The 11812-nt window shown below is 29.4% G+C and overlaps 1 protein-coding gene across 1 annotated transcript in view; it reads right to left on the reverse strand.

Moving 5' to 3' along the window:
* LOC106683925 (inactive dipeptidyl peptidase 10) overlaps positions 1 to 11812 on the reverse strand; it is a gene marked incomplete at its 5' end in the record, with an annotated part of 79438 nt that overhangs the window by 45185 nt on the left and 22441 nt on the right. Inside the window, 4 exon segments of the mRNA XM_067053083.1 lie at positions 1325 to 1479; positions 3477 to 3691; positions 6217 to 6344; positions 7645 to 7739. Coding sequence (XP_066909184.1) covers positions 1325 to 1479; positions 3477 to 3691; positions 6217 to 6344; positions 7645 to 7739 — 593 coding nt within the window.

Consider the following 11812-nt stretch of genomic DNA (forward strand, 5'->3'; position numbering starts at 1 on the left):
GAACAACTGTAAATCAATTTATTTTAGCAAATATCAAAAAAACTACTACCCCTACAAAGATAAACATAATTAACTATTTTGTAGTGAATTTAACTAGCTGTAATTTTAGCGCTGCCATACATCAGTACATCTAATGGTTTCTGAAATGTTTTTCATAAATCAAATTTATTGTCCGAACAACTGTAAATCAATTTATTTTAGCAAATATCATGAAAACTCCTATTCCTACGAAGGTAAAGGTCATAAACTTTTTTATATTCCATTAAACTAGCTTTAATTTGAGTGCTAACAGGCATCTGTTAGTCACATAGTTTCTGAGATATAGATTTCTCAAAGTAAATTAACTAACTACTAATCTTTCAGTAGATTTTAAAGAAATTTTGCTTTTTAAAAAGCTATATCTCGAGAACTATTGGACGTAAATAACTCTTTTAGGGCTTATATTTCAGCAAATTTACTCTTATTTAAATAACGTTCTCTTAAATTTTCTAGTGTTATTTGTAGTTTTTAAGATATAGAGCTCCGAATGAAATATCAATGTTTTTTTTAAGGTTTTGAAACAGCCTCTATTTTTTAATCCCCCTACCTATACTTGGCAGACTCATCAATTTTTACTAGTAATTATACATAGTTTTTATTGAAGTAATCAAAAATTGGGGTGAGATAACTGCCTTTTTTCTTCCCGGCTCTTGTACTATAAGGTCAGTACTAAAAAATATTACACGGAAGGAGACATATCGAGGTGTTAAATACAGTTCAGTTTTTCATATTGCACAATATTATTCTGAGTGAATCGTTTTGAAACATACAAGTCGAAAGTAGTGAAACACAATAATATATACATTATATCAATTCACTGGTCATTTTCTGTTATTAATTAAATTTCATTATTTTAGATTATATGGAGTTTCATCATTAGAAGTGTTTTAGCCCAAAGATAGATTTATGAGACTGTTGCCTTGTGGCTATCTCTTAGTTCCTACTGGCATCTGCTTTATCTTTAAAACCCGTACATAAATACTGATACTGATCATATACAGCCCTGGTCCTGGAAAACGTTGTCTTGATAGTTTAACGCAATTAAGGAAGAACTACCCGGGTTGATAGAAGAAATAGTTGATAATAGTCTCATTTAGGATAAATTTAAAAGCTAGATATTTTGTACGTAAAAAAACTTAATAAATTAGTTGGCACTTAACTTTTTCTTTGCATCTCTTGAGAATATTCGACTTAAAATTATTTAAGATTTTTATTGTATAGTTCAATATTCAAAGATATATTGTGTGCAATGAGAGAGCTATTATCATTTCACAAAATTAACTACCTTTGGATACGGGATGTTTACCACACCCTCTTGAGCTTGAGAACCATATGTGGGTATAGACACTTCACTGACTAGAGTGTCATCGAAGGAGGCGTAGGCTAAGTGTGAGGAGTCAGGGGAGAACCAAAAGGCTACATCATCTTTGAAAATCTCTTCTGAAAATAAAAAAAAATAAAACATCTTAGTATTTCAAATAAATACTGAATAAGTCATGCAATTTTTTCATTTAAAAAAAATTTCAGAAATGATTTAAAAGAGCGATGAGTCGATTCACGTGGAACAAAGACCTGTTGCTGAGGAAGGACCTGACACAACTACTTTTAAGAATTACCCTTTAGTTAATATAATCGAAGTTGACTTTAATTAAAGGGGAGGGTATCATGGGGCCGTAAGATATTGGGGCCCTCCTGGCTAGAGAATTTATTTTTCAAACGGGTTGTAAACATAAATATATTTTAATTATTTATTTAATGTAATTTACAACTGTACAATATAATACAATAGTTAAATATATAGTATGTTTCATATACACTTGAAAATCTTGGGAAGGAACCACCTATTGGTGGTACTTCAAACATTAATTTAAATTAGAAGGTCCCGTGGCCATCTTCTTTTCAGACGCCTCGGAGGATTATCAGGGATTGTTAAGGATGAAAGATTAAGAATTAATGGGTCAGGATGGTTAAGGAGTTTGGAATGAAAAGACGCATATCTTGGGTCAAATCTGCAACGAATGGGATGTTAAGGTCTTTGTGAATGAGTTTATTTGTGACGTAATAAGGAGCATCAAGGATTTTAAACATAAATATAAAGCACAATAATGAAAATCATTTTAGTTAAGTATTTGAAAAGTATCGATCATTGAAAAAAAATGTTTAAAAAAAAGCTGGCAATTTTTCATTTGCAAAATCATGAATTACCTCTTATAGTCTACTTCTTCAAGTACATCAATTTCTAACACTGTGAATTTTTAATTTTCAATAGAGTACGATTTAGTCTTATTTATGGCTGCTTTACTTCCACTCATATACTTATCATTAAATACCGGATTTTAGTACAGTAAAAAATCAACTTAATTGTGTTAATTTAAAATATTAATATTCACCTACACGGAAAGCTTGACTAACCTCGTTTGAATCAAAATTAATTCGCTAAGTACTTACCACATTTGTGCAAACCTGCACAAAAAACTTAACTACTTCGATTAAAAACACAAAAATCGTAGAGCTAAATGGAAACTTGCTAGAACGAAATGGTGCGGCAGATTAAGAGAACCGCATCCTGGTGGAATCAGCGAGCAAGATGTTGCATGCTTCTAATTTACTAGAGAAGCTGTGGGCGTTTCCTTCAACAGGAAGGAAATTTTGTTTGTTCGCGGTGTTTCACTGTGTAAACTCTGGCATGGAAAGAAAGCGTCATTAAATCACTTGTAAATCTTTGGTACCAACTGCTTTGTGCATGGTCCTAAGTTTGACAATGACAATGAAAAAGTTTGACAGGAAATCTAGAAAAGGTTTTCTTACTAAGTACTTGGAGATCAAGTTGGTTACCATGATTCAGAAAATTGAGTCAAGAAGTAGGTCCAAATTGGACATTTTTTTGAAGATTGAGCGAAACATTTCATGTTAGTATATCAGAAGCGAAATTTTATCTTATACTGGAAGTATACCAGCTCATGAATAACACAATTTTTATTAATCAAGAGGCTTATGCTCGGAAAATATTAAGTAGGTTTTACATGGAGCTTAGGTCTCTGAATAGTAAACAAAAAATGTAGTCGCTTCAAATTAAGTAGATCAGCAATTTTTATAGGTGTGAAACATGCTCATATTTGTTTTCAGAATGCCAGAAGCACCTTAAGTAACAGTTTTCACAGAATTAAAAAAAAAAAAGGAGATTATTTTAGCCCAAAATGTTCCACTATCATCGCAATGCATAGCCACAAATCATGAAAATCTTTCATAACTCCTAGGAGACTTAACTAAGCAACCTTGATACTCTATAGTATCGAAAAGGCGTTAAAAATGTACTTAACAAAAACAGGGGCACATTAATGAATTACAGACTTTACTGTCCAAAATACTTAGAACAACACTCAATCAGAAATAAACATAAGACAATGAAGGATACATTTACCAAATATCTTACAAACCCTGATATAGCCAATCCGGTATCCCGTTAGATACTTTAGGGCTTAATCTGTATGTGATCCGTGAGGGGTTTCTGCTGAATGAGGAGTTACTATAGTAGAGATCATTATGGTGAATGAAAGCATAGGCATTTCCTGTCGGTGCGAATTGAAACCTTTGTATTCTGTAAGTGGTTTCCTCGAAGTTGGTATCCTTCGGTCCTATTGCATGTCGTGTACTGGAACACAAGGATCATAAAAATCAATAAATATTGATATAGAGTGGTTCTCAATTCAAGTTTCAATAGTTTTAACATCAATTTCACAAATTAATTATAAAATAAATGTAATGATTTAATATATATTGGTGATTGTATCAGTAAAAACAGAAATGAATTCCGAGAAGAGTATAGAAAAATATATATCTTGGATAAAAAATTATTTAACATTCCGCAAAGCTCTATTCTATGAAATAAAAGTAACTGAAACATTAAAAAAACCTAATTATGACATGGAATATGTTCCATTCCTAGTTACCTAAAGTTAAAGGAGCAGTGACTTTCAACTTGGGAACCCAACCACAACCCGAAGACTAAAGCCCAGGCTGCTGCAGGACATCCTGTTATAAATTCTATATTTATCATTCCTGTTGTCGCTCTAAATTTTATTTTATCTTAATTTTTTTTCTCTTCTTTTTCTTAAATACACTTTTTTTTTTTCATTAGAAGTCACTTATTTATTTTGTTAAATCGATAAATGTTACTGTTTTTATTATTGACTTTAATTTTATCTTTTATTAAGAACTATTATTTTAATCTATTTATTTTACCTTATTTTATGTTATTTATAACATTATATATACGATAGTTAGGGCACATAACACGTCTGAGCTTATGATTTGTTGTGAACCATGGTCTCTCTTTCATTCCTATTCTGGAAGGACTTTCCTTCCTAAATCTTCTTTATCCCCACAATGATTTTGTACGTAAGGATTTCATATTACAGATAAGAAACAATTTTCGAGAAGCAATATATAAGTTTTTACGTATCAATTATAGTTTATATATACTATGCCTAGTCGTTTGTATCAAAGCACCGGATCGAGAAAAAAATATAACATTATTGTAAAATTATTTATATAAGAAACCATAAATAAAAGTATATTTTCTTTAATTAGAATTTCCAAAGTTAAGTGCAGTTCAGGGTCTACCCAGCCTCATTAAGTACTCTTAATTGGGTAAAAATCAAGCGGTAGGACGAGATTCTGACCAAATTACCTCCTTGCACAACCGTTGGTCTAGCAACAGTATTACCATACAAAGTAATGCACCCCAGACCTTTCATGGGTTGTAGTGCTATAGATTTAACTTTTTTTTCTAGTTTAACAGTTACATCGTATAACTGAAGAACCATGTACAAATAGCACCAATGTTTTTCTTAAAACATTTTTTATGGGTTTCTTTAGTTCGATATGTAACATGGCAGTTTATAAGTCCATTTTATATCTTAAGATCGTTAATTTGATTTCACTACCTTTCGGGTTCAACGGAATTATGAATATCTTTCATATTGTCCCATCATTGGATACTTCCTTTGGAAAATGGCGTTGACATTAATTATATAATCTGATTTTAATCATGAATAATCCCAATTTTATTATCAATTAAAAACAATTTTGATCCTTTTTTTCCTCTCAACTTTTATTCTTTAAAATTTCTCCAACGTTTCGGCCCTCAAGCCATTCTCAAGGATACCACCTACAAAAAGTTTTTTTATTTTTATATAACAATTAAATTATTTCCTTAACTACACACTGATTTCTTTGACCCTACCTTCAATATTGATGTAATTTCTTTTTTATATCTTAAAATTGCAGGCTAATTGCCCTTGTCGCATCTTTAAAATAAATTAATCTTGAAAATAATATCGTAATAACTTCATAAAATTTTGTTTTTAAATAGATTTCTTACTTACATAACTTTTTTTTAAAAATTTATATCTTAGATTTAAAACTTTTTTACAAAACACTTTCCTTCCTTCACTTACATTTACAACTTAAAAACAGAACCTACCTTCAACAGGTTAGGACTCTGTTATCACCTTACCATATAACAATATATTTTTTTTTATCATTAAATTTTTAATATAATTTAATTAACATTCATTTTTAATTATTTTGCTTATAACACAACAATTTTTATATATATTTAAAAACCATAATTAATTTATTCTTATTTTATGTGTATTTTTTTTTATTAAACATACATATACTTCCCACTTTTTAATTTTATTTTTTAACATATTTAAAAAAATTCACCTATTTATACTCTTATTAGGTATGGCCAAAGAAATCAGCGTGTAGTTGAAGGAAATATTGTAATTGTTATATAAAAATAAAAAAAAACCTTTTGTAGGTGGTATCCTTGAGAATGGCCTGAGGGCCGAAACGTTGGAGAAATTTTAAAGAATAAAATTTGAGAGGAAAAAAGGATCAAAATTGTTTTTAATTGATAATAAACTAAACCACTCTCAAAAAAGCATATAAAAAATAATCCCAATTTTCTTACATGACAATAGTTAGTAAAATTTCCGAGATAGGAAATAATGAAATATAACCAAATTTAACTTAAATTTAATTTTAATTTTTATTTCCTTTTTCTAATAATTGTTACATCTTTTTTTTTTAATATATACATTAAAATAGTTTTGTAAAAAAAACAAAAAACAATGAAGTAATTGGTAAATAAACTATGTAGCTACTTACGCGGTATCTTTTTCCATGATGGTGTAGAGTGCGTCTGATCTGTGAGTGTACAGTTTTTTCAAATCAGATACGAATACGATGAACCTTTTATCGGTAGATATTCTGAAGTCTACGGCATTGAGCATTCGCTAAAAATTAAAATATGAATTGTCAATCGAGGAATTGAGATATATATGTATATATACATTTTTTTTAGCACCACATTAAACAAAAATGTAAACACTTACACACAAAATTTTCATACATTTTAGGCTCTTTTACCTTTGGTCATTTTCAAATTTTTTTCTGTTTCTATACTAGTTATATTATTAAAATTATTTGGCTTTATAAATACTACTCCATGGAAGCATTAGTAATTAGTGTACGATAGTTTTTCTTAGGGCTTTTTATCAACAATATATTAATGAATATTACTCATAAAAAAAAATATATATACATCAATGTTAAAAGTAATATGATGTTTTATTCTTATTAGGATAAAATTTAGTTTTTGTTATATTTTTAAAACTTATCTGTTTTGTCAAATTTGTTTTTTTCTTTTATACATGATTACAAATTTTGAATACAGTTCACAATGAGACAAAAATTGCAATTTCAGCGCTTTATGTTGTACTATTAATTTAATAATTTTTATTAGTGAAATGAAGGACAATTTCCAAATGGAATGAACAGCGCGCACTATAATGCTATAGAATTACTTGAATATTACCAGATAAACTGCTTTTAGACGCAGAACTACCAGAACTGGAATTTAGGCAATGTTATTACTGATTCCATACTCTCTTGTTAACCAATGTAATTATTCATGGTTGCCAGAAAATAGTCATGTAAAAAAAAACATGATTTAAAAAGTTATGACCTTTATAAATTAGGACCGTCAAACAGTGGGCCATATGACAAAAAATTATATTATTACCGTTATTTATGTTTTTTGGGGTAATTATTAAAAAAAAAAAAATGTTTAATAAAATCGAGAACTGCAGTGTATACATATTTTGAATATTTGAAAATTTATTTTTTCAGTTTCTGGCAACTCTAATAGCTGTACCAGAAGCTATGTTTAGAATAAATGAAATATTAATCATATGCAGATGAGAGACTATACTTGTTTTGGTCCAACTTGATCTGCCATTAAGCCTACTGGGCGCCATAAACTGTAAAGTTCACCTTTGGCACCACATTTAAATTTATAGATTTTTTTTCCAGTTCAGACTCTGATTAATGTTAAGATTCATTTATCTATAAAATAAATTTTGATTCACACAGGTGGGAATCAAACCCACAAATTCTGAACCTGGTCAATCTGGAAACCTTCATATCATCCTTGTCTGTTTTATTTAAAATTAAGAAAGGTCCTGTTATGTTATATAATATACGTAATACTATAAAAATGACATTTATTAGTATATCAGTAAACGTATAACTTACGAAAGTGGAATTTGTGATAAACTGGAGAGTTGTGTCATTCTCTGCGTTGAAGATACTTATGCCGCCGTGTGCATCTCGATATGAAATTTCGTAGTCTGAAAATCATTAGAAAATATTAAGAAAAAGCTTTATATTATACATTGAAATCAAGTTTTTTTTTTTTTAAGTATTATGTCAAATTAAAGGACAATAGTCGATTGGGGTAAATGTACGAAATTGAATTAAATACACAAACATAATTATAACTTGAATCTATAATTAATGGATATATATATACGGAGTTTCCTATCAATATATCCACTTTTGGAAAAACATTAGAAAATTAATGTTAGAGCACCTCATGGAGATATGTTTAATTTTTAAGTTGATTTTCCACACTCATTTGACAAGAATAAATTTTGATTATGAAATAATACGAATAATTTTCTGTCTTTGAATTCGAATTAGTCAAAAGAATCTTGATGGATGTATAAACGATTGATTGAATAAACCTCATGTATTATTGAAGAATATATAATAATAAATGTAAAAAATATATAATTGCGCAAAATACTTTCATAGAACCTTGGGGCACTTAACCATTTTTTCGCTCCTAATATGAATGGCGAACTTGGAAGCAGGAGATCCCAGTACTTCTCATTCAGCGCTACCTCACTGCTATTGAAAAAAATGAAGCTTAATCATAGTTTTCAAATTCCTCCCGAATCCAATCCTTACAGTCCAAAATCCTTAATGCTCCTTACTTTGTTACAAATCAAGTCATCCATCAGGACCTCAACGCTCCATATGTGCCGATTTGGCCAGAACCAGATACCATTTCTTCCATGATAAACTTCCCACCCACCCAAATACACTTGATTCTAACCTGGCTTCTCCTTCATTACCTAATAATCCTCCTAGGCGTCTGAAAAGAAGATGGCCTCGAGATCTCCTCTAGAAATGTTATTAGAGTTCTATCAATGGGTAGATTCTCCACATGCTGTATCATATCACTATGTCAACTACAGCAAATTTACTTGTAGAAAATATTATAAAACAGTAAAAAACAACAAAAAAAAAAAAAAAAAAAAAAAAACATAATCATAACTAATAAGAACAACATCAGAGAAGATGCCCATGCCCAGAACCACAAGTTCTGACGACTACTGCTTTATTGCACGAGAAAGATCAAGCATGAGTTTAAATAACATGAGAGGTAGGATTTATATAAGGGGATTGGTGAATTGGAAAAGTTTCGATGAGATATAGAAAATTTAAAGGTTCATAACATAAGAAATACTGAGGTCATGATGTAGGTTTCTTAGAATTTTAGATAGGGAAACGTTCAATGTAAGACATTTGTTATGAATGAAGACATAACACTCTTTGTATGTTGTACTCCAGCGGACGACAAAAGTCACTGAAAGCTGCTGAAAAATATTTTTTCATTCAACAATTAGAGGTGGATACTCCTTGGTTTGTAAGAAACAGCCAATTGCATCGGGAACTACAAATAGAGACAATAGTGGATTACATAAAAAAAAGGTTCATGAAGTTCCACTTCCAGTTACCTACAGTTAAAGGAGCAGTGACCTACAACTTGGGAAAACCAAGCCCAGGCTGCTGCAGGACATCCTGTTATAAATTATATTTTTATAATTTCTGTTATTGTCACTCTAAATGTTATTTTATCTCAATTTCTTTTCTTTTTTCTCTTCATCTTTTTCTTAAATTCATTATCTTTTTTATTATAAGTCAGTTATTTATTTTGTTAAGTCCAGAAATGTCATTGTTTTTCTTATTAACTTTACTTTTATCTTTTATTAAGAATCATTATTTTAATCTATTTATTTTGTCTCAATTTGTTTTTTATTCGTAACATTGTTATGAACCTGACCCACCCCCAATAACCAACTGTTAAAAAAATCGACGTCTTACATTAACTATGTAAGGCCCACCAAGCTGATCTGGTATTAAATAAATAAAAGACATGAAACATGTGTCCCTGACCTTCCGGCACTTGACAGCTATCTTTATCTGACATTAAGTAGTTGTAACTTTCTCTTTTATTACACCAAGATGTCGAAGGTGATAACTGTCCATCTAAAATATATTATTATGTTTATCACATAGCACGTCTGAGCTTATAATTCGTTGTGACCCATGGTCTCTCTTTCATTCCAATTTCTAGGACGTTCCTTCCTTTCTAATTCTTCATTTATCCCTACCATAATTTTGTGTACGTAAGGATTTAATATCACAGATAAGGAACAATTGTCGTGAAGCAATATATAAGTTTGTACATGGAAATCATAGTTTATATATACTCTGCCTATTTCTTTGTATCTTCAGGAAGCACCGGATCGAAAAAATCACCTATGTAACATTATTTTTAAATTATTTCTATGAGAAACCTTCTACGAAAATATTTTTTTTTTTTTAGAATTTGGAAAGTTAAGTCCCACTACCAGTTAGCTACAGTTAATGGAGCAGTGACCTTCAACCTGGGAAACCCAACCACAACCTGAAGACTGAAGCCCAGGCTGCTGCAGGACATCGTGTTGTAAATTCTATATTTATCAGTTCTGTTATTGACGCTCTAAATTTTATTTTATCTTAATTTCTTTTTTTTTTCTCTTTATCTCTCTTTTTCAATTTTTCCATTAGATGTCAATTATTTATTTTGATTTAAATCCATAAATGTAATGGTTTCTGTTATTAATTTTATTTTAATCTCTTATTAAGAATTATTATTTTAATCTACTTATTTTACCTTATGTTTTTTATTTATAACATTATATATACGATAGTTGGGGGTGTTTTTTGTATCATAATTTACCCCACTCCATAATCAGTTGTAAAAAAAAGAATGTACCTCTTGCATTAACCATGTAAGGCCCACCAGGCCTATATTGGTATTAAATAAATAAATAAAATAACAATTAGAGATATGTGCTCAACAGCCTGGATGCCTTATTGTTCTGTAAATTGAAGAGGGGAGTGGGGGGAGACTTTATTAAGTACGTTTTAGATGATTTTTGTTAGGTTTAAATAAGATTATTGTTATTTATATAAGATAAGATAGATTACTATAGATTAGAGATATGAATAGATAGATTACTATAGATTAGAGATATGAATAGATAGATTACTATAGATTAGATATATGAATAGATAGATTACTATATATTAGAGTTATGAATAGATACATTACTATAGATTAGATATATGAATAGATAGATTACTATAGATTAGAGATATGAATAGATAGATTACTATAGATTAGAGATAAGAATAGATAGATTACTATAAATTAGAGATATGAATAGATAAATTACTATAGATTAGATATATGAATAGATAGATTACTATAGATTAGAGATATGAATAGATAGATTACTATAGATTAGAGTTATGAATAGATAAATTACTATAGATTAGATATATGAATAGATAGATTACTATAGATTATATATATGAATAGATAGATTACTATAGATTAGATATATGAATAGATACATTACTATAGATTAGATATATGAATAGATACATTACTATAGATTAGATATATGAATAGATAGATTACTATAGATTAGATATATGAATAGATAGATTACTATAGATTAGATATATGAATAGATAGATTACTATACATTAGAGATATGAATAGATAGATAACTATAGATTAGAGATATGAATAGATAGATTACTATAAATTATAGATATGAATAGATAGATTAGATATGAATCTCTAACCATAATCAAAAGGTGTTCTATGGCTGAGAATGTAATTGGGTGTTGGAAATGAATTCGCTTGGGGGGTAATCCTCCTAGAATGGTCTGAATTATTAAAGCAGTGGTATTATGTTGACTTTGGTAGACTGGTGACAGAAATGATGTTTGATGTATGGCTGAAGAGGGACTGGTGGGTAATGACAGCTTGTACTGTCTAATCGGAATTGTCAGGTCAATGTGGTTAACATTGACTAAGTTGAAATTATACATGTCCGATTCGGCCCAATACTTGATGCTCTTTTAAATTGTTGGGGAGATTTTATGATAAGAAATATGCACCTAAGTAGAACTTTAACCCCTTTTTCAACTTGTGCTGAGAATGTATAAAAATAAATATAATTCTAAATAAACGAAATGTTCTAATAAAACCAAACTTTTTTTTAATTTTAAATAT

This window comes from Halyomorpha halys, unplaced genomic scaffold, assembly GCF_000696795.3.
Source record: "Halyomorpha halys isolate HHAL.00 unplaced genomic scaffold, Hhal_1.1 Scaffold529.1, whole genome shotgun sequence".
Taxonomy (NCBI): Eukaryota; Metazoa; Arthropoda; class Insecta; order Hemiptera; family Pentatomidae; genus Halyomorpha; species Halyomorpha halys.